At 49.9% G+C, this 26,751-nt stretch overlaps 2 protein-coding genes across 2 annotated transcripts in view; one reads left to right on the top strand and one right to left on the bottom strand.

The window, feature by feature from the left end:
- Positions 1-3,268, top strand: part of ZBTB47 (zinc finger and BTB domain containing 47) — a 43,622-nt gene extending 40,354 nt beyond the window's left edge. The window contains exon 6 of the mRNA XM_083466861.1: positions 995-3,268. Within this exon, the coding sequence (XP_083322987.1) occupies positions 995-1,398 (404 nt within the window). The 3' untranslated portion in view covers positions 1,399-3,268. The remainder of the gene's footprint in view (positions 1-994) is intronic.
- Positions 3,269-12,512: 9,244 nt separating this feature from the next.
- KLHL40 (kelch like family member 40) lies at positions 12,513-26,411 on the bottom strand. Its single transcript, XM_083466955.1, has 6 exons — positions 25,021-26,411; positions 22,624-22,784; positions 19,771-19,878; positions 17,275-17,460; positions 15,928-16,074; positions 12,513-12,764 (listed from the first exon to the last, which is right to left on the bottom strand). Exons 1-6 carry the CDS (start codon positions 26,173-26,175, stop codon positions 12,653-12,655), a joined length of 1,869 nt encoding a protein of 622 aa, XP_083323081.1. The 5' UTR covers positions 26,176-26,411; the 3' UTR covers positions 12,513-12,652.
- Positions 26,412-26,751: the final 340 nt, after the last annotated feature.

Below are 26,751 nucleotides of genomic sequence, written 5' to 3'. Positions count from 1 at the left end.
GAGGATTCCCCTGGTCGTGCAGGGCTGGGAGTCAGCCACCGTGCAAGTGTTGGGGGCGGGAAGCCCGCAACACCTCCTCCTCCTTAGGTCGGAAGTAGCTTTCTGCTCCTCCCTTTCCATGGAGGCGCAGATTGCAGCTATAACAAAGGCGGCATTTTTTCATCTCCTCCAAGCTAAGCAGTTGGCTCCTTACCTCTCTCACCCTGACCTAGCCACTGTGATCCACACGACGGTCACCTCCAGACTGGATTATTGTAACTCGCTCTACGTGGGGCTGCCCTTGAGACTGACCCAGAAACTCCAGCGGGTGCAGAATGCTGCGGTGAGACTCCTTACAGGGTCCTCGCTGCGGGATCACATTCACCCGGTGCTATACCAGCTGCACTGGCTCCCGGTGGAGTACAGGATCAGGTTTAAGGTGCTGGTTTTAACCTTTAAAGCCCTATACGGCCTTGGACCCTCGTACCTACGGGAGCGCCTCTCCTGGTATGTCCCACAGAGAAACTTACAGTCTTCAAATAAAAACATCTTGAAGGTCCCAGGCCACAGAGAGGTTAGGCTGGCCTCAACTAGAGCCAGGGCTTTTTCGGCTGTGGCTCCGATCTGGTGGAACGCTTTGTCACAAGAGACTAGGGCCCTGCGGGACTTGACATCTTTCCGCAGGGCCTGCAAGACAGAGCTGTTCCACCAGGCCTTTGGCCAAGGCACAGCCTGACTCCCTCCTTTGGCAATCTTCGCAGAGCTCTGGCCCAATGGTTGCCATCGGTTTGATTTGAATTAATTTTATAATGAACGATTTTAGAGTGTTGTGTTGTACTGTTGTACTGTTTTATTGTTGTTAGCCGCCCTGAGCCCGGCTTCGGCTGGGGAGGGCGGGATATAAATAAATATTATTATTATAATTATTATAATTATTATTATAATTATTATCAATATGGAGTAGAATTTCAATGACACAACGTCTCCCGCCATCTTTCTTCTCCCTTCTCCTCAGGTGAAAAGCCATATATCTGTGAGATCTGTGGAAAGAGCTTCACCAGCCGGCCCAACATGAAGCGCCACCGCCGGACGCACACGGGCGAGAAGCCCTACCCTTGCGACGTCTGCGGCCAGCGCTTCCGCTTCTCCAACATGCTGAAGGCCCACAAGGAGAAGTGTTTCCGGGTGAGCAACCCTGTGGCCTCGGACCCCAACGGCAACAACGCCATCGGCCTCGCCGCTCCCCAGGCCGCCGGCTCGCCTCAACTGACCACGGGCGTCCCGCTGCACGGCACGCCGCATTCCCATGCACTCCCCTTGCCCCTCATGCATGTTCACGCACAGAGCATCCCTCCGCCGCCGCTCTTGCCGCCGCCACCACCTCTCTTCCCGGGCAGCAGAGTGAACTTGAACAACTAGGCCCTCGCCCAGCTGTTGAGCGTGCGGGCGCAGAACCGGCCTGTAATTCAGTAAGTGCCCAGCAGGTGTCAGTCACGAATGTCGTGGGCAGCCCTTGGTTTGGGTTTTTCTTCTTCGACAGGGCCTGGTCTTTTGCCTCTGGCTTGAAGAGGTTGAGGTTCTCAACTCAAGCCATCTTTGCTGCTTGAGTTGCGTAGAATTTGAAACTCACGTTATGTTTTCTTCACGCGTGGAAGGCTGTAGACCAAATGCCGCTGCCGTCCATTTTTTGGGCTCTGAAGATCTTGGGGTGTGCTAAAGGCTGTTCGACAGACCTTGTCGGTTTTGATGGCTCAAAAGAGAGCATTCTCTTCTTTAGCTTATCCTGCCACGTCTGGTGGAGAGGAGAGGTTGAGCCCATAACAAGAGTCCTTCTGGATCATCCTATCTAGTCCTCTTCTCACAGTGGCCAACCAGATTCCCTAAGGTGAAGCCCCTGAGTAGCACTCTCTCCCCATTAACACCGGTCCTGAGAGATCTGCATTGGCTCCCAGTATGTTTCCAAGCACAATTCAAAGTGTTGGTGCTGACCTTTAAAGCCCTAAACGGCCTCAGTCCAGTAGACCTGAAGGAGCGTCTCCACCCCCATCGTTCAGCCCAGACACTGAGGTCCAGTGCCGAGGGCCTTCTGGTGGTTCCCTCATTGCGAGAAGTGAGGTTACAGAGAAACAGGCAGAGGGCCTTCTCGGTAGTGGCACTTGCCCTGTGGAACACCCTCCCTTCAGATGTGAAGGAAATAAGTAGCTATCTTATCTTTAAAAGACATCTGAAGGCAGCCCTGTTTAGGGAAGTTTTTAATATTTAAAGATGTATTGTTTTTAACACTCGATTGGGAGCCGCCCAGAGTGGCTGGGGAAACTCAGCCAGATGGGTGGGGTATAAATAATAAATTATTATTATTATACTTGCCATTCCCAACAACCACTTTGCAGAGGCATATGGCATCCCTTCCTGGAAGTGCTTACGTTTCCCTTGAACCCAGAAGTCTTTCACCTTGGGAGGTGAAAAAGAAAGAGATGGGAGTTGTAGTTCGACAACATCTGGGGACCTACAGGTTGAGAAAGGCTGCTCTAAAGGAATGGGGAAAGGGAAACCTCTTTTCGCAGTTGAGCTGCAGGGAAATAGCAAGTCCAGGGTGTCGTTGATGCCATGATTTGTGGAAGTGGCTAGATGTTGTGTCGCCCAGAGGCCAGCTTTCCATTCCTTAAGAGCCCAGCAAGCTGCCTTCATACCACAACAAGTCCTGTGTCCATCTAGTTCAATATTGTCTACACTGAATGGTAGCAGCTCCCTAGAATTTCAGGAGGGGGGTTTCTCCCAGCCCTACCAGAAGATGACTTGGGGGATTGACCTGGGACCTTCTGGTTGCAAAGTAAATGCTCTAACCACTGAGCCTACAGCCCTTCCTCCCCTTCCTCCATCTTTCGGTATCAGCACGACTTGTGACTTCTCATTCTCTGTTGCTCAAGGGACCCGTTCCTCCCTGCACAATGGGAGAGACGAGGCTGAACCTCGTTGGTGGTCCATGAAATCGCACCAGAGGAGAAGAGTCCTTCTCTTGATTTCCCTCTTGAAGTACAGATCCCCTCTCACCCTTGCCGGTTTGCATGGCTTTAAGACAAGCAGGCTCTACGGAAGAGTCTTTGTGGACCCGAGAAATGGAAATAAGGCCACAGGCACTTGATCTACAGCCTTCTGTTAATTCCAGTAATCAGTGGGCTAATGCACTAAGCAAACTCCGTTAGGGTCGTACCTGCCAAATGCTTCTGAGCTGGCCTGGGCAAGGATCTCTGGCCTCTTTTTTTGTAACATAAAGAATTTATTATTTTAACCTTTTTGCACTTTATTAATCCATCATAGTAACTCTTCCTCGTTTGGGTGCTGGCAAGGTATTCCGGACTCTGTTATGGGCTAATGAAATCAGCAGGCCATTTCGCTCATGTGCCACTGCTAAGCCGGTTCTGTTCATTTCAAAGACAAGAAGCCTCAGTCAAGCCCCATGGAAAACAGGCAGAACTTGAGCAGCTGCAGCGCATAGGCGGATTTGCCCCATCGGCATGCCAAAAAACAACAACACAACCCCACATGCGCGCGGACAGGTCCGTGTGCAATGGGCGACTTACGAGTCTCGTTGGGTATTCAATTCGGCAATTTCTCCTCCTTTGCCTGAAACTTCACGGCTCCTCTTCAGCTAAAACGCCCAGACCACTTTGCCTCTCTACGTATTTGGGTTTTTTTTCCTGTGTGTGTGTGTCTTTAGTGTGAACTGAAGCAGGGCTGGTCCCTGGAACAACAGCCATAACAAATGGACAGGAAAAGATGCGGCGAGAAAGTTGTGGCTTGGGCGGGTGGGGGAAAAGGTCGAGACGGTGCAATAATTGCTAGGTGTGTCGGGACAGAACGCCGCGGCGCCGAACCCTTTGGGAAGAAGACGTCGTGGGCCTCTTGGTGAGAGAGGCTTCCCGGTTTGACTGTCTGTGGCAACCTCTTCCAGACACTTTACAGAGTGATGGCTAGCGTCGGGGAAAAGGGGGTGTCTTACCTGCACCCCTCAAAATAACCCCAACAACCTCATATTCCTTTGGAGAAAGAGAAAAAGGCAACGTACTCCACATGCCTCAAAGGTAATATTCTGAACGCGTTGCTTTCTACAGCGTTTGAAACCCGTTGCCCGAATATGCCAAGAACGAAGAGAAACTGAAAAAGACGCGTGTATCGTGGACTCTCTCTTTTAGCGTTACAAACAAAAAAATATTTACAATGAAGCACTTTATTCTATATAGATCTGGTGTGGGTGGGGGTGGGGGGGTGGGGAGGAGGAGGATCTGAGTTCTGAGAACAATGGTTTAAAAAAAAGAAAAGCGGCGTCAGAAACGTTCTGCAAAGTATATTGCAAACTTTTCATTTTAACAGTCGTGTGAATAACCTGCATATGCTTTTACTTTCTAACTTGCAAGGGAAGCAGCACTCCGTGGTCAATGATCGCAGCCACTTCTTGCGTTTTTCCTGTTTATCCTCAAATTGAAGGGTGGGAGGCGGACGACAGAGCAGCTTTGGCACCATTGGCCAGTGGCGTTTAGTTCCCGTTGGGTCTGGCAGGGCGGAAGGTGGGGAGCCCACCAGTAGGTGGCGCCGGAGCCAGCAGCAGGCAGAGCAAATTCTCACTAGGCCGCCATCTTGTCCCACCCTGCTGAGTTGTATGAGGGCAAAACTGAGCCTAAAAAGGAGGAGGCAGGGCCAGTCTCCCCACGCACACCTCTTTTGGCCACGTAATGCTAGTCTGTGGATGTAGGGAAGGTGCTATTGGCTGCGAAGGATCCGTGTGTGTTAGGGGCAAGCTTAATCATTCCCCGGGGGGGAGGGGGGAATATGTAGGGGGAGCGTGCCCAATTTTCTCCCCTTAAAATCAGACCACCTGCATGTGCAGCACCGACAACCCACAAGGGTTGTTCACTGAGGTAACACGGAGCATTGTTCCAGAAGCTTCCAGAGAGTTGTGTTGAATTTGTGGCTGTAACCCCCAGAGAGAGACGGACCCCTGGAAGTGCCAGGGACCATTCCTGGTATGCCAGGCTGCTTCCCACCCCACCCCAAATTATCCAGAAGCGAGTCCTTCTCCAAATAAACCAGGAGACCCCCACCCAACCAAAGTTTCGGGTCTCACCGTTGCCATAAAAATGACTCCCGTTTGCCCATATGCAAGCCATTCCTTCTCGGCTTCAGCCCTCTCATTCCCTCCCCTCTCAATATGGGGGTAATCATACTTTGCAGGGTTGTTGAAAGGTTTGCAAGCTAAGGGGAGCGAAACGTTTCGGATCGTGTTTCAGAGCTGACATCCCACATCACTGGGAAGACACTTCAACCTTTCCTTGGTTGGTGGGTGGGTTTGTTTCCATCAATATAGTTCACCCCACATTTATCACTTGTGGGGAGCTTCCAGCCTGCAGGCCAGTCTCGGCCAGCCAGGGTTTCAGTTTGGTCCGTGAGGTCATCCGCATGAAACCATATCAACTTGGCCATCAGATGATGATGGGCAGTTGATGTCAGATGGCGGGTGGGTTCGGCAGGTGCTGTCAGTCTCTGCAGAGGACAGGCTTCAGCTGATTCATAAGCGGGGGTTCAATCCTAGGTTTGGCTGCCCCCCCAGGGAACTGCCCTCTGCAATTGCTCCCTGCAGAATATCCCACCAGTGGCTGAGCAGCGAGTTCATTCCTGCTTGGGCGCCATCTCCCCACACCACTGTGGACCATTGGGCAGGTCTGCGGGACCACCCAGCAGCCAATCACTGCAACATCAGCCGACCCAAATGCAGGTGTGCCCACCCACCTGTCGAAAGTTTGGGGAAATAAAGAGCTGGCCTGTTCTATACAGTGGTGCCCCGCAAGACGAACACCTCACAAGACGAAAAACTCGCAAAACGAAAGGTTTTTTCGTTTTCGAGTTGCTTCGCAAGACGAATTTCCCTATGGGCTTGCTTCGCAAAACGAAGCTTGCCCCGCAATCTCCGGGGACAGAGGGGAAGGCGCGCGGCCATTCCCCTCTGTCCCCGGACCCCTTTTGAACCAAGGGGCGGCAACGGGGAGAAGCGATCTTCTCCCCTCCGCCCCTTGCTTCAAAAGAGGGGACAGAGGGGAAGGCGCACAGCCATTCCCCTCTGTCCCCGGACGGTCTCCATAGGAACGCATTGATTGATTTTCAATGCATTCCTATGGGAAACCGTGCTTCGCAAGACGAAAAACTCGCAAGAAGAAAAAACTTGTGGAACGAATTAATTTCGTCTTGTGAGGCACCACTGTATAAGGCAAACATATTGATGGGAAAAGTGGCATATCTCCAAGGTCCAATGCCTGGACGTCTTAAGCTGTGGTTCTGCAGGAGTATCCACGAGATCCTTAGCTTTTCCAAAGCGCTGTTCCAAAAACAAGCCAGGCACACGGAGACCTGCCTTGTTGCAGCTTGAGTTACCCACCCAGAGCCCAGAATTGCTTAGGCCAGGTGTGTGAGATGCCTGTTTCTTCCTCCAGGTACAGTAGGACTGCAACTCTCATCATCCCTTGCCACGGGCCATGCTGGCTGGGGATGATGGGAGCTGGAGTCCAACCGAACCTGGAAGGGCTGCCAATTCCTCAACCCTACTCTGCCCTGACTGGGAGCAGCTTTTGCAGGGTCTTGGGTAGGTCTCCTGCTAACCAGTGGTCCTTGAAACTTGGCGTGCCGTTGGGGGTTGAACCCTGGATCTTCCGAAGCCCAAGCAGATGTTCTGTCACTGAGTTATGGCCCCTCCCCAAAGTCTCCACATCCCCTGTGTGGATATTCTTGCAAGATAAAAAAATTCCTTCCAGTAGCACCTTAAAGACCAACTAAGTTAGTTCTTGGTATGAGCTTTTGTGTGCATGCACACTTCTTCAGATACTTCTATTCTTGCAAGAGTGCAGGTAGCATCTGCTGGAAGCCTCCAAAACCAGGGATGTGGCTGAATAGGACCTTTTTGGTGGCAAGGCAGGATCCCTACTGAGTGTGCCTGGGTGATCCTTGCGTTTCAGAGAATCATGGAATTGTAGAGTGGGAAGGGACCCCAAGGGTCATCCAGTCCAACCCCCTGCAATGCAGAAATCTCAACATGCAGTCCCCCATTCCCCGCCCCTCATTCCAGTTCAGGTGCCTGCCTAACTATTGTGTGACTCTGTCTTGATCCTGGAAAGGGGAAGGAGAGTTTTCCACATCCTTTCTAGGCTCCTGTGAATGAATGGACGATTGTGTACAGGATGCCGGTATGCCCTTTTCTCCTCCTGATTTAAGGAGTCTGGACACTTGGGCAGTGCTGCATGTAACACTCTTTTTATCCCTGGCATACCAAAAGGACATGTGTTATCACAAAGAACGTCGGAAGAACAGTTCAGGGAGTCGGGCAGGTTTAGCCTGGAAAAGAGGAGATAAAGGTAAAGGGACCCCTGACCATTAGGTCCAGTTGTGGCCAACTCTGGGGTTGCGGCGCTCATCTCGCTTTACTGGCCGTGGGAGCCGGCGTACAGCTTCCGGGTCATGTGGCCAGCATGACTAAGCCGCTTCTGGCGAACCAGAGCAGCGCACGGAAACGCCATTTACCTTCCCGCCGGAGCAGTACCTATTTATCTACTTGCACTTAGGGGTGCTTTCGAACTGCTAGGTTGGCAGGAGCTGGGACTGTGCAACAGGAGCTAACCCCGTCGCATGGATTTGAACCGCCGACCTTCTGATCGGCAAGTCCTAGGCTCTGTGGTTTAACCCACAGCGCCACCCGCGTCCCTAGGAGATGAGATAGCCATCTTCACATATATCAAGGGCTATAGAAGAGAGAACGAGCTTGTTTTCTTCTGCTCCAGAGGGTAGGACTCCAACCAAGGGCTTCACGCGACGAGAAAGGAGATTCCAGCTAAACTTCAGACCTACCTTTCTGGCAGTGAGAGCTGTTTGACAGCGGACTCCCACAAGAGGGGGTGGACTCTCCTTCCTCGGAGGTTTTTAAGCAGAAGTTAGGTGGCCTTCTGTTATGGATGCTCTAGTTGAGATTCCAGCATTTTTAGGGGGTTGGGCCCCTCCCAACTCTATGAAGAGTCCTGTTGGATCAGGTCAAAGGCCCACCTAGTCTAGTCCAGTGTCCTGTTCCCACGGTGGCCAACAAGACGCTTGCCCAAAGCTTCCAAGCAGGACCCAGAATCACAGAATCATAGAGTTGGAATAGACCACAAGGGCCATCGAGTCCAACCCCCTGCCAAGCAGGAAACACCATCAGAGCACTCCTGACATATGGTTGTCAAGCCTCTGCTTAAAGACCTCCAAAGTAGGAGACTCCACCACACTCCTTGGCAGCAAATTCCACTGTCAAACAGCTCTTACTGTCAGGAAGTTCTTCCTAATGTTTAGGTGGAATCTTCTTTCTTGTATTTTGGAGCCATTGCTCCGTGTCCGCTTCTCTGGAGCAGCAGAAAACAACCTTTCTCCCTCCTCTATATGACATCCTTTTATATATTTGAACATGGCTATCATATCACCCCTTAACCTCCTCTTCTCCAGGCTAAACATGCCCAGCTCCCTTAGCCGTTCCTCATAAGGCATCGTTTCCAGGCCTTTGACCATTTTGGTTGCCCTCCTCTGGACACGTTCCAGTTTGTCAGTGTCCTTCTTGAACTGTGGTGCCCAGAACTGGACACAGTACTCCAGGTGAGGTCTGACCAGAGCAGAATACAGTGGCACTATTACTTCCCTTGATCTAGATGCTATACTCCTATTGATGCAGCCCAGAATTGCATTGGCTTTTTTAGCTGCCGCGTCACGCTGTTGGCTCATGTCAAGTTTGTGGTCAACCAAGACTCCTAGATCCTTTTCACATGTACTGCTCTCATGTACCCAATCGCAACACCTCTCTCGCACATTGTGATTTCCAACAGCCTCCATTCAGAGACCTCTGGCAGTGTTGGCAGAGCATAGCTGCCATGTATAGTAGCTCTCAGTAGCCCTTTCCTCCATCAGTTTGCCCAATCCTCCTTCAAAGCCATCTAAGGCCATTATTGCCTCTTGTGGGAGTGAAGCCCCTGGTCCAGGGTTGGCCAACTCCCAAGAGACTACTATCTACAGTGGTACCTCGGCTTACAGACGCTTCAGGTTACAGATGCTTCAGGTTACAGACTCCGCTAACCCAGAAATAGTACCTCGGGTTAAGAACTTTGCTTCAGGATGAGAACAGAAATTGTGCGGCGGCGGCAGGAGGCCCCATTAGCTAAAGTGGAGCTTCAGGTTAAGAACAGTTTCAGGTTAAGAATGGACCTCCGGAACAAATTAAGTTCTTAACCCGAGGTACCACTGTAGAGGAAAGAGTGGCCTGTTGTGTTTAGGTTCAGCTCATGGGCTTCCCAGGGGTGTAGGCATAGCTCCAGGAACATGATTTTGAGGTGGTGCGAACTAAGCACAGATCCCCATCCAGTGATCTACCGATCTTCCAATAGGTCACGGTCTACCTGTTGGATGTGCCTGTCCTAGTCTAATAACCTCTGTGTTGGGTGAAGCAGCACTTTGTCTCTCCTGAATCCTGACCGCAGCATTGGGAAGAGAGCATGCTAGGAATTCCTGCCCCGGGAAATGTGAAAGGAGGTTTTCTTGCACCACCCTCTCCACGTCTGACAACAGCCCTGTGAGGTCAGCCAATTTAAAAATGGAGAGCTAGGGAGGCAGTGAGTGAGAAAGAGTGGCTTGGCTACCCTGCGTCTAATAAAGCTGATTGTGAAACATGAAGCCAGTTCACAACTCGGGTGTTTTACTACTTTGCGATTACACCAGTCAACAAAAGTTTGAAGGAAAGATTAGAAGGAAATGCCCAGGCTTCCTATGAATAGATTATTTGAGGCTTCTTAGAGCAGCTTGCTAGATAGAGGCAAAGCCATTTCTACAGGGGTTTGGGGAGACCAGGCTGGCCCCGTCTCTCTTGCAACATTACAGAAAAGACAGGTGAGCGTGAGTGCGAAACATCCTTCAGAACTTGGGCTGACTACAAAATTGAGCCTGGGGTTTCCCCCCCCCCCCCGGCATATCGTACCAGCCTGATAACTTTCTTAAGGTTTCACTATGAAAAGCTCCTTGGTAACAGCTCCTTTACTACGACAGCCTCCTTGTTAACAATGTCGTCGTCGTCTTCTTTTAGGGAATAGGAAATGAGCGTTGAGGGTCTCTGATCTGTCATGTGAACCGTAAAACATTCCTAATGCTTTTTTTTTAATTAAAAAGTATATATAAATATATTATTTAGGCCCTGCTTCTTCCAATTAATATCAAACACTCAACGGACAGTGGGACCTTGCTTAATCGTCACCAAAATGTTCTGTTTTGTTGAGGGACATTTTTTGAGGGGGGTGGGGAGGAATTGGAGAGCTGTTTCCAAATCTTACACCTAAATAAAACGGAACTTTCTTGATCTGAGTGCGCGTGCCGTTCTTTTTCCAGGAGGAAAATTTCTTGTGTGTCTAGTTATTTGTGAGCCTCAGTGTCTATTGTTGAGATGTTCAGGGCAAAGTTGGGAATATAAGACGGAACAAACGATTTGAGTCTGAGGTTACTGGAACAAACAGTTTGACCTAAAGGGTTTAGCTACCCCAGGAGAAAGAGAGGGGAATCTGTGGGAGAAGGTGCAGAGTCAAGAGCATGGGTAGGCAAACTAAGGGCCGAGGGCTGGATCCGGCCCACTCGCCTTCTAAATCCGGCCGGCGGACGGTCCGGGAATCAGCATGTTTTTACATGAGTAGAATGTGTCCTTTTATTTAAAATGCATCTCTAGGTTATTTGTGGGGCCTGCCTGGTGTTTTTACATGAGCAGAATGTGTCCTTTTATTTAAAATGCATCTCCGGGTTATTTGTAAAGGTACAGGTAAAGGGACCCCTGACCATTAGGTCCAGTCATGACCGACTCTGGGGTTGCGACGCTCATCTTGCTTTACTGGCCGAGGGAGCCGGCGTACAGCTTCCGGGTCATGTGGCCAGCATGACTAAGCTGCTTCTGGCGAACCAGAGCAGCGCACGGAAACACCGTTTACCTTCCCACCGGAGTGGTACCTATTTATCTACTTGCACTTTGACATGCTTTCGAACTGCTAGGTTGGCAGGAGCAGGGACTGAGCAACGGGAGCTCACCCCGTCACGGGGATTCGAACCGCCGACCTTCTGATCGGCAAGTCGTAGGCTCTGTGGTTTAACCCACAGCGCCACCCGTGTCCCAGTTGATTATTTGTGGGGCATAGGAATTCATTCATTTCCCCCCCCAATATATAGTCCGGCCCCCCACAAGGTCTGAGGGACAGTGGACCGGCCCCCTGCTTAAAAAGCTTGCTGACCCCTGGTCAAGAGGGCCAGTGTCTTCCCATTTCCAGAACATCTTCAGATTGTTCCATCTTCCCTGGGCTACCAGACAAAGAGCTGCAGAGCTGGAGGGGGCCCTGGGGGGACCCTGGAGCTGGTGGGGTGGTGGGGAGGGCAGCTAGTAGGAGGCAGAACCAAAGAATCAATGGGGGTGCAGAAAACTTGTTCCCTTCTTCCTCTCTTGCAAAGACACAGTGGGCACTTAAGCAAGCATCAGATACTGTCACGCCCAGCCACTGAGTAAGTCAACTACAGATTTCAGATTCCCAGGCATCGACATCAAATACAGTGGTACCTCGGGTTACATACGCTTCAGGTTACAGATGCTTCAGGTTACAGACTCCGCTAACCCAGAAATAGTACCTCGGGTTAAGAACTTTGCTTCAGGATGAGAACAGAAATCGTGTGGCGGCAGCCTGAGGCCCCATTAGCTAAAGTGGTGCTTCAGGTTAAGAACAGCTTCAGTTTAAGAACAGACCTCCAGAACGAATTAAGTTCTTAACCCGAGGTACCACTGTACCTAGATATACCTCAGGTTTTTTTCCCCCTGTCCATCTGTCTGGGTAGAAGCAGAAAAGACTCCGGGGAGTTCCTCAATAATAGGAAATTGGTGACTATGTCTTCAGGGTACAGAGAACAGCTGGGCTATGTAGTTTCGGCAAGATTGCAAGGTCTTGCCTGCCTTCCCTGAGCGACTTGCCTGGTGTAGTGGTTAACAGCAGTGCACTCGTAATCTGGTGAACTGGGTTTGCTTCCCCGCTCCTCCACATGCAGCTGCTGGGTGACCTTGGGCCAATCACACTTCTTTGAAGTCTCTCAGCCCCACTCACCTCACAGAGTGTTTGTTGTGGGGGAGGAAGGGAAAGGAGAATGCTAGCCGCTTTGAGACTCCTTAGGGTAGTGATAAAGCGAGATATCAAAACCAAACTCCTCTTATTCCTCTCTGTAGCTGCTGCTCCCTCCCAGGTCAGTAAATAAAAGAGGGTGAAGTTGTGCTAAGATTTAGGGAACTGCATATGTTGTGCTAAGATTTAGGGAACTGCCCACCAACTCCTGCCCAATTTGATTGTGCCTGCTTGCACAAATTTCCTTCCACAAATTTCTTGCACAAATGCCAGCCTGCCTATTACGGCCTTTCATTATTCCGGTGCTCATTAGCGAAACCGAGTAAATAAGACAGGAAGCAGCAAATGTAGCAGTTTTTCAAAATGTTTTACCTAACCAAAAAAAGTGACATTCATCAAAACTGACTTACAAAAGAAAGAGAATTTGGGGAGACAGGGAGAGAGAGAGATCTTGGTAGCAGGAAGTTAAAAGTGATGTTGGGGTGCAATCACATTTTTGTTAATCGCAGAACGTTGAGCCGCACGGGCAGAAAGGTTGCACCTGAGGCGTACTGGATCTCTCGGAGAACACCTTCCCACTTCTTCCCTTCTTCGTCGTACCTGGAAAAGTCAGGAACAGAACTGGATGAGACCAAGATGGGGGGAATGGACCTACAGTTCTTATGTCGACTGGCGTAAAATGCACAGGCGCCAGGACGTCTTATGCACGTGATTCCTTGATTGTAAAAGAAAAAGGGGGAGGGGGATGCTCAAAGTTCTTTACAAAAAAGATAAAAAAATAAAATCCAGAAAAATCCACAACCGTACTTGAAGACATGCAAAAGTTAAAACCCTGGAACTAAAGTTGCCTCGGCTTTCTAAGCACTTGGGTAAGGTAAAGGTAAAGGGACCCCTGACCATTAGGTCCAGTCGCAGACGACTTTGGGGTTGTGGCGCTCATCTCATTTTATTGGCCAAGGCAGCCAGCGTACAGCTTCCGGGTCATGTGGCCAGCATGACCAAGCCGCTTCTGGCGAACCAGAGAAGCGCACGGAAACGCTGTTTACCTTCCCGCCGGACTGGTACATATTTATCTGCTTGCACTTTGGCGTGCTTTCGAGCTGCTAGGTGGGCAGGAGCAGGGACCGAGCAACGGGAGCTCACCCGTCGCGCAAGTCCTAGGCTCTGTGGTTTAACCCACAGCGCCACCCGCGTCCCTTTTAAGCACCTGGCTTATTATTGTTGCTGCTGTTGTTGTTTAGTCATGTCTGACTCTTCGTGACCCCATGGACCAGAGCAGGCCAGGCACTCCTGTCTTCCACTGCCTGGGTAGGCTTGTCTAAACAGGGATTGTTTTAGCAGGCGCCAAAAAGTGCAGCGACAGAGCCTGCTTGATATCTCAAGGCAGGGAGTTCCCAAGTTCCACGCTAAAGTTCTATTACATCGAAATGTTCTTTTAACTCCCTCCCTCCATGTTTTAGATAGATTTTGTTTTTTGAAATGTATTGGGACCGGTGCTTTTTTAATTTGTGCATCACTGATCTGGTGAAAGGATGTAAGACCGTGGGGTTCTCTGTTCTGCCCGGCATTCACTCCGTGCAGCACTGATCCCATCACGCTGCTGCTCGCCTGCCACTCAAAACTGCATTATTGTTCTCTGTGGCAGAATTATGCAATTTGCATAATTGCATAAATTATGTTGCCTATTAGATTATTCCACCCCATTTGCAAAGGAAACACAGTTCAGGTGGGTGAGGGGGATGCAATTAGTTATGTATCATTTGCAGCCTGATACTCTAAATAAAAAAATTCCTTCCAGTAGCACTTTAGAGACCAGCTAAGTTAGTTATTGGTATGAGCTTTCGTGTGCGTGCACACTTCTTTAGATACCAGATTCTTCAGGTATCTGAAGAAGTGTGCATGCACAGGAAAAGCTCATACCTAAATTGATTTTTGATTTTATTGTTATTTACGCTTTATACTGTGTTTTATGCTGGTTTTTTTGTAGCATCAATTTAAGTGTTTTAAATTTGTTGTTAGCCGCCCTGAGCCCGGTTTCTTGAACTGGGAAGGGTGGGGTATAAATAAATTATTACTATTATTATTATTATTATTATTATTATTATTATACGAATAACTAACTTAGTTGGTCTCTAAGGTGCTACTGGAAGGAGTTATTTATTTTGTTTCGACTACAACAGACCAACATGGCTCCCTACCTGTAACTTGGAATACTCTGACAGCCCAAATCTGCCATGAAGTAGCTAGGTTTTTCAGGCAACCCCAAATTCTAGCGAGCCGAGAAAACAGGGTCAGTCTTGACGGCTCCAAAAAGAGCTCTCCAAATGGGGAGATGGTTGATGCAGCGGCAAAGGAGAGCCGCACTATAAAAATCAATGATCCACGTTGGGGCAAAACCAAGGACTCCCACATAAAGCTGCACAAAATTAATCTGTGGAACTCCTTGCCACAAGATGGCCAAGGTGGCTCTAAAAGGCGACTGAGCGCTTCCATGGAGAAGGGTGTGTGTGTGTTTCTATCAATGGCAACTCATCATCATGGCTCTGTGGCATCTACTGTTCAGAGCTAGTAGGGATAGCTCAGTTGGTTAGTGTGTGGTGCTAATAGCGGCAAGGTTGCAGGTTTGATCCCTGTATGGGGCAGCTGAATATTCCTGCGTTGGAGTGGGTTGGGCTAAATGATCCTCAGGGTCCCTTCCGACTCCACAATTCTATGGTTCTATGTAGCACAGCTAAAAGTCATCATCTGGTATAATAGGCACTCGCATCATCATCATCATCATCATAATTTATTATTTGTAGCCCACCCATCTGGCTGGGTTTCCCCAGCCACTCTGGGCGGCTTCCAACAAAGATGAAAAATACACTAAAATGTCACATATTAAAAACTTCCCTGAACAGGGCTGCCTTCAGATGTCTTCTGAATGTCAGGTAGTTGTTTATCGCTTTGACATCTGCTGGGAGGGCGTTCCACAGGGCGTGCGCCACTACCGAAAAGGCCCTCTGCCCGGTTCCCTGTAACTTGGCTTCTCGCAGTGAGGGAACCGCCAGAAGGCCCTCAGTGCTGGATCTCAGTGTCCGGGCAGAACGATGGGGGTGGAGACGCTCCTTCAGATATACTGGACCGAGGCCGTTTAGGGCTTTAAAGGTCAGCACCAACACTTTGAATTGTGCTCAGAAAAATACTGGGAGCCAATGTAGGTCTTTCAAGACCGGTGTTATATGGACTCGGCGGCCGCTCCCAGTCACCAGTCTAGCTGCTGCATTCTGGATTAGTTGTAGTTTCCGGGTCACCTTCAAAGGTAGCCCCACGTAGAGCGCATTGCAATAGTCCAAGCGGGAGATAACCAGAGCACGCACCACTCTGGCGAGGCAGTCTGCGGGCAGGTAGGGTCTCAGCCTACGTACCAGATGGAGCTGGTAAACAGCTGCCCTGGACACAGATTTGACCTGTGCCTCCATGGACAGCTGTGAGTCCAAAGTGACTCCCAGGCTGTGCACCTGGTCCTTCAGGGGCACAGTTACCCCATTCAGGACCAGGGAATCCTCCACACCTGCCTGCCTCCTGTCCCCCCAAAACAGTACTTCTGTCTTGTCAGGATTCAACCTCAATCTGTTAGCCGCCATCCATCCTCCAACCGCCTCCAGACACTCACCCACAGAAACCCACAATCACAACAAAACACCTTTAATAAATGAGAAATCTCCCATTTGCTTCCTTCCCATGAATGCCAGCGAGGCTGAAACATGTCGGCATGTCTTACCTCCAAACGTCGTTGAGCTCTGTTGGCACCAGTTCCCCCGACTCTGTCTCCACGGTGGCAAAGCCTCCAATCAGGTAGAGAGTACCTGTCAAGCTGACCAGGCTGACCGAGCTACGCTCCTGGGGGAATTCCGGGAAGGTTTCCCACCTGACATGGCACAGAAAACCAGATGAGCGTGAGGATGCAGACCTCTCTGCCTGCACGTTCCCTGACTGACATCCCTATGCACATAACGTGTCCAGAGGAGGGCAACCAAAATGGTCAAAGGCCTGGAAACGATGCCTTATGAGGAATGGCTAAGGGAGCTGGGCATGTTTAGCCTGGAGAAGAGGAGGTTAAGGGGTGATATGATAGCCATGTTCAAATATATAAAAGGATGTCACATAGCGGAGGGAGAAAGGTTGTTTTCTGCTGCTCCAGAGAAGCGGACACGGAGCAATGGATCCAAACTACAAGAAAGAAGATTCCACCTAAACATTAGGAAGAACTTCCTGACAGTAAGAGCTGTTCGACAGTGGAATTTGCTGCCCAGGAGTGTGGTGGAGTCTCCTACTTTGGAGGCTTGACAACCATATGTCAGGAGTGCTCTGATGGTGTTTCCTGCTTGGCAGGGGGTTAGACTCGATGGCCCTTGTGGTCTATTCCAACTCTATGATTCTATGATTCTATAAGAGCACTAGATATGGGGCATGCAGTGGGGCACAAGTACAAAGCAATGGGCACCAAAATCCTACTACCCCTCTGGTCCAGATTCCTTCCATTGAGACTCCACTGGACAGGGAATTCTGGGTGGGATTGAACTATCCTGTCTAGTCCTAATGCAGAGGTACCTGGCCAAAGGTTTGTATACCTGCTGCATCTCTGTGTGAGTAGTTTCGCAGAACAGGCCTCTTTCTATCTGTAAGCATCGCACAGATCAGTGACTCACGCAGAGTGCAACGGGGAACCTCCTCTGTCTGATAATTCTGATTCTGGCACACTTTGCAAATAAGCTTCCGCAGCACAGGAATTTTAGTGGTGGTGGTGAGAAACGTGCTTCGGGGTTCAATAGTTCTGGGAAATCCTGGTCAGGAGGGGAGGATTCGAACCAAAAGATTTCAATTGCGAGAAAGGAGATTCCAGCTAAACATTAGGAAACACTTCCTGAGGGTTAAGAACGATTCAACAGTGGAACAAACTAACTCGGAAGGCTGGGGACTCTCCTTCATTGGAGGTTTATAAACGGAGATTGGATGGGATTCTTGAGCTGTGATTCCTGCATTGCAGGGGGTTGGTCTAGATGACCGTTGGGGTCCCTTCCAACTCTACAATTTTGTGATTCTGTGTGCTTCCAGGAAAGGCACTTACTTATTGGCTGCAATGTCATACACTTCCACCGAGCTGGTCAAGCCGGAATCGGTCACTCCAGCCACCACATAAATTTTCCCGTTGTGTATTGTCGTCCCGAACAGTGATCGTGCTGTTTTCATGGGAGCCAATTCCTTCCACTCAAACTTCTTTGGGTTGTAGACAAGGAGTGTGTTCAGGCACTTCCTGGCGTAGAAGGGGCAGGGGTGAGGTTTGTTTAGTTTATTTAAAGTTTTTATAATCCCACCTCTCTCCCAAACTGAGGTTCAAGGCTGTTTACAACGTTTAAAAACAACATTATAAAATAAAGGTAAAGGTAAAGGTACCCCTGACCATTAGGTCCAGTCATGACCGACTCTGGGGTTGCAGCGCTCATCTTGCTCTATGGGCTGAGGGAGCCGGCATTTGTCCGCAGACAGCTTCCGGGTGATGTGGCCAGCATGACTAAGCCGCTTCTGGTGAACCAGAGCAGCGCATGGAAACGCCGTTTACCTTCCTGCCAGAGCGGTTCCTATTTATCTACTTGCACTTTGATGTGCTTTCGAACTGCTAGGTTGGCAGGTGCAGGGACAGAGCAACGGGAGCTCACCCCATCGCGGGGATTCGAACCGCCGACCTGATCAGCAAGTCCTAGTCTCTGTGGTTTAACCCACAGTGCCACCCGTGTCCCTAACATTATAAAATACAGAGCAGTAAAAACTAACTGTTGAAAAGCAATAGTTAAAATGCTCCAAAACACATTTGGAACCAGTGATGAAAATGCAGGCTTCCCTGAGAGCAGCCCAGTGGTCAGAACCATCTTTCAGCTGAGTTTCCAAAGGCCTGTCTGAACAGGGAGGTCTTAGTCTAGGGCTTGCTGATCAGAAGGTCAGCGGTTCAAATCCCTGCGATGGAGTGAGCTCCTGTTGCTTGGTCCCTGCTCCTGCCAACCTAGCAGTTTGAAAGCACGTCAAAAGTGCAAGTAGATAAATAGGTACTGCTCTGGTGGGAAGGTAAACAGCGTTTCCATGCGCTGCTCTGGTTCGCCAGAAGTGGCTTAGTCATGCTGGCCACATGACCCGGAAGCTGTACGCCGGCTCCCTCGGCCAATAAAGCGAGATGAGTGCCGCAACCCCAGAGTCATCAGCGACCGGACCTAATGGTCCCTTTACCTTTACCTAGTCTGCTGGCAGAGGGAGGACAAGGAGGGAGCCCGTCTTAACGTCTCTGGGGAGCAAATTCCACTATATGGGAGCAGCCACAGAAAAGGCTCTCTCTTCTGGTCACCACCGGCTGTGCTTCTGATAGTGAATGGACCGAGACAAGGTGCAGCACAACCGGACACCGTCGTCTGCCGCAGCTGCAACAAAACAGGTCTCTCCCATATCGGTCTCTATAGCCACAGCAGGCGCTGTAACTCTCCCAACAATTTGACTGCACCCTCAAAGGCTCACTCCTCCATTGTCTCCCGAGACAGAAGGATGGCAGCCAACCAGATATGAACAGCTCTTGTGTCAAATTCAGTGTCATTTTTCTTGAAAAAGAGGTGCCAGAACTCAACATGAACACTGAAATATACTTGGAGTCGAGTGCGAATTTCATGCTCTTTATTCAGTCTGTAGTAGCAATGAATGAAGGTAAAGGTAAAGGTAAAGGTAGCCCTGCCCGAAGGCCAGTCGTGTCCGACTCTAGGGTTGTGCGCCCATCTCACTCTATAGGCCGGGGGCCAGCGCTGTCCGGAGACACTTCCGGGTCACGTGGCCAGCGTGATGAAGCTGGTCTGGCGAGCCGGCACCAGAGCAGCACACGGAAACGCTGTTTACCTTCCCGCTAGAAAGCGGTACCTATTTATCTACTTGCACTTTATGGGTGCTTTTGAACTGCTAGGTGGGCAGGAGCTGGGACCGAACGACGGGAGCTCACCCCGCCGCGGGGATTCGCAATGAATGAAACTTTCCCCCAAACGTCTAGCTATATATACATTATTTACACAATGGGCCCTGCGTGATTGGCTAATTCTGGGCTGCTCCTGTAGGCCAATCAGGTTGCTGATTCACTTCATCCAGAAGCCTGATTGGCTGCTCCTGCAGGCCAATCAGGTCACTGATTTACTTCCACCTGGAGCTGGATTGGGTGGCTCCTGCGGACCAATCAGACTGCTGCATTCTGCATCCTATTTTTCTAGGATTCAGCTCAGTACATAACAAACGCGCCTAAGATTTCAGATTAAAACTGCAGAGTGGAAGGAAAGGAGGACCTTTTTCAGCTTCCAGCTACTCTCTGAAGACTGGAGAAGAGACCCTCTTAAGAATATTAGGGGGGTGGGGAAAGGACTACTAGAGCATGTGAAAAATGAACATAATATTTTACCTGCAGTTCATTCAGTTTCTGCTTTGTATTATTGTTATTTTTTAAAACCGCGCCTAGACATCCCGTTGTTGCGCCCATAACCTCGGTTTAAGGTGCCATTTAGCTCCTAGCTTTCATATCTTTGTTTCTAACACTGCTCTCACTTACTTGTCATTTCCTTTGCCTCCGATGGCATAGATGAGGTCATTCTGGGATACCACACTGTGGCCATAGACTGGGTAAGGAAGGTTGTCCGCTTCTCCCCATTTAAAGGACCTGGTGGACAGAAGAATGATATTATTTCAGGCAGCCTTCAGCTTTCTTCCCAGGCCCCCAGGCCGTATGAAAATAACATCCAGAAATGCGTTGCGTTAGGGGGAATCGCTGGGCAAAAATGGTATTTTATACAAAAAAATGTATATTACACCAAAAAAACTGCATATAAATGTGCCCATTAGGAGAACACGCTGATGAATTTTCTTTAAAAAAAAGATCTGCAAACTAACATCGAGAACTGAAGAAAAGGAGACACTGAGGGAATTCTGACATACCGTATTTTTTGCACCATAACACTCACATTTTCCCTCCTAGAAAGTAAGGGGAAATGTCTGTGCGTGTTATGGAGCGAATGCCTACGGGTGGCGGGGGGATCTGCTGCAGTCGTGAGCAGAGGATCCATGGTTCCCCTTCCTTCCCTCCTCCGTGGCTCGCTTTGAAACAGCAAAGCGGGAGAGGAGCCGCTTACACAGGTGTAAGCGGCTCCTGTCTGGTTGGCTGCTTTAAACCGTGCTCTCTGTCCCTCTCTCCTCCCCACTCAGCTCGCTAAATAGCAGCAAAACTTTTCAGCTCTCTAAGCCGGGGATGAGCAGGAAGGAGGGAGAGAAGCAGAGCCTGCTTGTTTTAAAGGAGCAAAGCGGGAGAGGAGAGGAGCCTTCTCCCCTTATACCCCTCTTCTGCATTATTAGCAGCATCCTTCTCCACACACCCCACGCATGCTCCTTGTCCCTTGAGTGCTTTTCCTTCCCTTCCCACTTAAAACGTGGTTACAAAGCACAGATTCACATGGATCCTCAGGATTTTTGCATTGGGCTACCCCAAACTCACCGTCAGATCACATGTCTGTGGCCACAGCATGAACCACAAAAATCATACATCCACTGTTTCGTTTAGAATATTTTTTTCCTTGTTTACCTCCTCTAAAAACTATGTCCGTGTTATGGTCGGGTGCGTGTTATAGAGCGAAAAATACGGTATTTGCTTCTTTGTCCTCCCAGGAAAATGGCTCTAGGATTGCAGCCTTAGGCTCCCCTTCACCCCTCTTTTCTCCATTTCTTTGCCCCTTTCACAGCAGCATACTAAAATCTCTCCCCACTTCCATGAATGTCTTTTAGGCACCAAGCAAATATCTCCCTTTTTCCCCAGGCTTTTAACCTCAGACGTGCTTAAAAAAAATCAAAAAATCTATTGCAATCGTTTCTACTGCTGCCTTTTGCTGTGATTAAGTATTTTAATGGATGGCTTCTGTATCTATTTTCTGCGCAATCCGAATTCTCTGGATGGCTCACAAGGAACAAATTAAATGTAGACATAGTATAGAACAATAAAAGCGGCGGCACAATTAAAGCATAATTATAAAGTAAGTTATGGGTTGTTGTCTGCTGCTGCAAACTACCCAGACGTTGTTTTGTTTTTAATGTTTGTGTGTTATGGAAATGTTTTAAATAAATAAAGACGCTAATCCCAGTGGTGACAAATTATTACCCTGAGGCCCTTGTTGATTTCGACAGGCACAACTGAGGCCGATTCAACCTCCATTTTCATATAATCATAGAACCGTAGAGTAGGAAATGACTCTGAGGGTCTTAGTTCAACCCCTTGCGACTCAGAATCTCAACTAAAGCATCTTTGACAGATAGCCATACAAACTCTTCTTAGAAAGGTCCAAGATGCACCAACTCCCTAGGGAGACTGTTCCACTGTTGAACAGCTCTCACTACCAAAACGTTCTTCCTAATGTTTAGAAGGAATCTCCTTTCTTGTAACTTGAATCCATTGGTTCGGGTCCTAGCCTCCAGAGCAGGAGAAAACAAGCTCCATTTGAAAGCCCTTGAGATATTTGAAGATGGCTCTCATATCTCCTCTCAGTCTCCTCTTTTCTAGGCTAAACATTCCCAACTCCCTCAACCGTTCCTTGGTCATCTTGGTTGCATACCTTGCAGCTTGTCAACACCCTCCAACCCACAGTTTTGCCTGTCAAAATTTGCCTGTCAAAATTTGAACAATGGCCTCAGGGTCATAATGTGGACTGCCCCTCGTCCAAAATCTGCTTCGGAGTCTGTATTGGTTGGCTCAGGTTTTAGGCCCAAGCCTGAAACCAACGACTAAAAAAAAAAAAGCAGCTAAAAAAGCCAATGCAATTCTGGGCTGCATCAATAGGAGTATAGCATCTAGATCAAGGGAAGTAATAGTGCCACTGTATTCTGCTCTGGTCAGACCTCACCTGGAGTACTGTGTCCAGTTCTGGGCACCACAGTTCAAGAAGGACACTGACAAACTGGAACGTGTCCAGAGGAGGGCAACCAAAATGGTCAAAGGTCTGGAAACGATGCCTTATGAGGAACGGCTAAGGGAGCTGGGCATGTTTAGCCTGGAGAAGAGGAGGTTAAGGGGTGATATGATAGCCATGTTCAAATATATAAAAGGATGTCATATAGAGGAGGGAGAAAGGTTGTTTTCTGCTGCTCCAGAGAAGCGGACACGGAGCAATGGATCCAAACTACAAGAAAGAAGATTCCACCTAAACATTAGGAAGAACTTCCTGACAGTAAGAGCTGTTCGACAGTGGAATTTGCTGCCCAGGAGTGTGGTGGAGTCTCCTACTTTGGAGGTCTTTAAGCAGAGGCTTGACAACCATATGTCAGGAGTGCTCTGATGGTGTTTCCTGCTTGGCAGGGGGTTGGACTCGATGGCCCTTGTGGTCTCTTCCAACTCTATGATTCTATGACTTTGTTTTGCACTCACAGCCGATCGTAGCACAGGACTGAGTCCAGGGTTTCTTCTCCTTCCTTCAACTCTTTCCCGCCAACCACAAAGATGGAGTTTTCAGCCTCGCCGAGGCCAAACAGGCAGCGCGGAGACGGCAGGGGAGGCATCCCGAGCCAGTCTGAGTCCAAGTGGTCATACTGCAGAGAAGCGATAAGGCAGAGAAGCATCAGGGCAGAGCTGAGGACCACAGTCACACCTGCACAACTCTCTGAGGGCCGCAGGGCCAGAGGCAAAACCAGCTTGTTTCTTCTGCACACCCCTTTATCCTCCGTCCAGGTAGCCCAGAGGTTCCATCAGAGATTGAGGACATTTTCCAACCAGGCCAAAGCACTCAAGTCCAAAAGGTCTGATAGAAAGGCCTGGAAGGTCACATTTGGACCCTGGGCCTGAAGTCTCCCACTCCTGTTATACAGGAAGAAGAAGACTCCAAAGAGCGTGGACCTGTATCATACCCCTCTAGATTTGAGCAGGACATCTTGGAATTACAGAAGCCAACCTTTGCTTCTGATTGGATCCCAGAATGTCCTGTTTTTTGGCCTCTCGCTCTCACCCAAGTCAACTGACTCCCGCAAGGTAAAGGTAAAGGGACCCCTGACCAGTAGGTCCAGTCGTGGCTGACTCTGGGGCTGCGGCGCTCATCTCGCATTATTGGCCGAGGGAGCCGGCGTACAGCTTCCAGGTCATGTGGCCAGCATGACTAAGCCGCTTCTGGCGAACCAGAGCAGCGCATGGAAACGCCGTTTACCTTCCCGCCGGGGCGGTACCTATTTTTCTACTTGCACTTTTGACGTGCTTTCGAACTGCTAGGTTGGCAGGAGCCGGGACCGAGCAACGGGCGCTCACCCCGTCGCGGGGATTCGAACCGCCGACCTTCTGATCGGCAAGCCCTAGGCTCTGTGGTTTAACCCACAGCGCCACCCGACTCCCGCAAGAGTTTGGGCCAAGAAAACGAGCACCCCAATTTTGATCAGTTGGAGTGGATGCTGTATAGATTTATTCAGAAGTACATCACACTGCATCGAGCAGGGTTTACGCTCACCCTGCTGCTAGGGTTTTTAGGACTGAGATATAGCTCTGGTTGTTGTCGGGTAGCAGAACATAGAACGATGGAGTTGACAGGTCCCCCAGAGGTTATCTGGCCCATTCCCACTGGATCTACAATGCAGGATGCAGCTGCAGCCTCCCCAATAGAGAACCATCCAGCCTCTGCTTCTATACCTCCAGGGGACGAGGAGAGCCTGGGGCAGTCCTCTTCCATGGTTCAACAAATCTCATCATTTGGATGTTCCTCTGAATGCAGGGGCGAGAAACTTGTAGCCTTCCAGATGTGTCTGGACTCTAGCTCCCATCACTCCGGACTAGTATCCTTGGTGTCTGGGGCTGATGGGAAACAGAGTCCAACCGCATTTGCCATTTCCACCCATCGGTTCTAGTCCTGCCCTCTGGAACAATGGAGAACTACGCCATGTTTACACCCCGCTCTCAAAGCACTATACTATTTTAAACAGTCATAAAAAAGGTAAAGGGACCCCTGACCATTAGGTCCAGTCATGACCGACTCTGGGGTTGTGGTGCTCATCTCGCTTTATTGGCCGAGGGAGCCAGCGTACATCTTCCGGGTCATGTGGCCAGCATAACTAAGCCGCTTCTGGCGAACCAGAGCAGCGCACGGAAACTCCGTTTACCTTCCCGCCGGAGCAGTACCTATTTATCTACTTGCGCTGGTGTGCTTTCGAGCTGATAGGTTGGCAGGAGCAGGGACCGAGCAACGGGAGCTCACCCCGCTGTGGGGATTGGAACCGCTGGCCTTCTGATCGGCAAGTCCTAGGCTCTGTGGTTTAACCCACAGCGCCACCCGCATCCCTCTTTAAACAGTCATAGCTTCCTGCAAAGCATTTTGGGCACAGTAGTTCGTTAAGGGTGCTGAGAGTTGCTGAGAGTTGCTAAGAGACCTTCTTGGCCCCCAAGATGTGACTGGAATACTGAGCAGAAGCACTTCATACTGCAACTTTCTGTTGCAGGGCCCACTTGTGTTCAGCTAAAGGGGAAGCGGGACCCCTGGCTATGTGGATCTCCTGCCTCATCTAGCCAGACAACTGTTAGATTATGAACAAAGCAATAACAATCTAGGTAATGCAATATAAGGTGATGCAATGCCATTGTTCTGAACTTGCCACCATCCCTGCTGAGCCACAGACTTAAAACAGAGCGTCAGGCCAGCCTGAACCAGTGCACATCTGAAACTGGACCTAAACCACCCTGGAGTCGGCTCCACACTCCAAGGGGAATCTAGCACTGCATGACTCTTGGCCCAGGAGCAGCAAGCTGTGTACATCATTCACAAGCCAGGAGGAAGAAAACAACAAGTGGTACCTGCAAGAAATAGGAGTTCATGGGGTCCTCTTTATTGTCCTCGTTGTAGTAAATTCCACCTGCTATGAAGATCTGGTTCTCGCGGGTGACCAGGCTGACGTGATTCTTTGGGATCTGAGCAGAGACGGAGGCAAAATAGCACTCGTTGGCTCCTGGATCGTAGGCCACTGCCCCAGAGTCACTGACCATGAAAATAAGGTCTTGTAGAAACATCCCAAAGCGCATTGTGTCGTTCAAGATCCCTGGGAGAGCCGCCTCCTCTTCCTCTTCCTCTCCTGCTTCTTGCTCTACCTCTCCGTTGATGACATTGTCGCCAGCTTTCTTCTCCCCCTTTTTCTTCCCCGTCGTCTTTCTCACCACCGTGAACTTCCCGTCATGGGCATCCTTGACCATCTGGACCTTCTTGAGGAGCTCTGGGCTGGACTTGACCAAGGCGTGCTTCTCCACATGGTCCTTGAAGTAAGCTTTGTCCATGAGTCGGAAGCGGATGCTCTCAAAGACCACCGGGAGTGCTTTCGCCCGGGCCTCGCGGTCCCTCGCAGTGGCCCACTTCATCACCACCTCGAAGACGGTCTCCTCCTTCTCTACATTGAGCGAGTCGGTGGAGATGATGGCGATGAGCTCGTCGGGAGAGAGCTGGTTGAACTCCTCGTCCCGGGAGATGAGGGTGAAGCGGTCGCTTATGAAGTCCCTCGCCGCTATGGCTAGGCGTGCGCAGTCCAGCATCAATCCCAGCCTGAAGATGGCCAGGCAGTTGCTGAGGCAAAGCCTCTTTTGAAGGAAGGAGACGCAGACGGTGAAGATGGAAGGTATCTGGAACATGTTAGCCACCGTGAAGATGTCCTGGACGTTCTGCTCGGTGATGTCCAGCTCCGAAGTGTAGATGTAGTGGAGAATCTTCCCCATGACTTCTGGGTCGACGTCCTCCAAGTCGATCTCCTTTTTCTTGCTTTCCTCCATGTCTGAGAGAAACATAGCCCTGAAGTAGGGGCTGCAGGCGGCGAGGACCAGGCGGTGGCACGGGAATTCTCTCCCTTTGACCTTCAAGACGCAGTCGAGGAACTTGTTGTGGTCTAGCATGTCTTTCAGACCATCCTGGAGGAGGGTTTGCTGGTAGAGACGCAACTCCTCGGCTTGTTCCATCGGCAAGGCCATGACTCCTGTCTCTTCCTCCTCCTAGGTCTTCTCTTCCCACTCCTTTGAACCCGTGAGCGTCCGAAGTCCCCCCTTTTTTGCTCCCAGATGGAGCTCAGAGAATATGAGATACTTGCTGCCAACGCAGCTGACTGTGTGGCTCAGTTTCCACAGCAAGAGGGGCTTTTTATATATAGCTACAGCATTACGGAGCTTAGGGAATCCATTCGGCAGCATATGTAAGCCGATCACCTTTTAATATGACAAACTGGCCTGCCGGGGAGGGGTGGCTGTTGTTGGCGGGTGGGGTGGCACGAGGGGGGCTGAGTAACAGCTGTAAGTGTAATTCTAGATCCATGGCAGACGCTTTCGTGATTCACTATCGGGGAAGCCTTTTCCTGAAGGACTTTCAGCAGAAAAGCTGGGGACCGGCTGCCTTAGGAACTGTGTGTGTGTGTGAGAAATAGATTCTGCCTCAGAGTGACTCAAAGTCCCTAAAATCAAGCTCAGGAGCTGTGGGGATAGTCTTGACTGCGCACACACACACACACACACACACACACACACACACATATCCCTGGTCTCCTTTGCTAAATC

Source organism: Podarcis liolepis (assembly GCF_965112155.1).
Source record: "Podarcis liolepis genome assembly, chromosome: 12".
NCBI lineage: Eukaryota > Metazoa > Chordata > Lepidosauria > Squamata > Lacertidae > Podarcis > Podarcis liolepis.
Note: the sequence above shows the minus strand (reverse complement) of the source record. Positions and strands in the feature narration are given on the sequence as shown.

Coding starts and splice junctions, on each gene's coding strand:
- KLHL40 (XM_083466955.1), bottom strand. CDS start 26,175: ATGGCCTTGCCGATGGAACAAGCCGAGGAGTTGCGTCTCTACCAGCAA. Junction 22,785..25,020: donor TGAACTCCTATTTCTTGCAG/GTACCACTTGTT, acceptor GCTTCTCTGCAG/TATGACCACTTGGACTCAGA. Junction 16,075..17,274: donor TATGACATTGCAGCCAATAA/GTAAGTGCCTTT, acceptor GTGCCATGTCAG/GTGGGAAACCTTCCCGGAAT.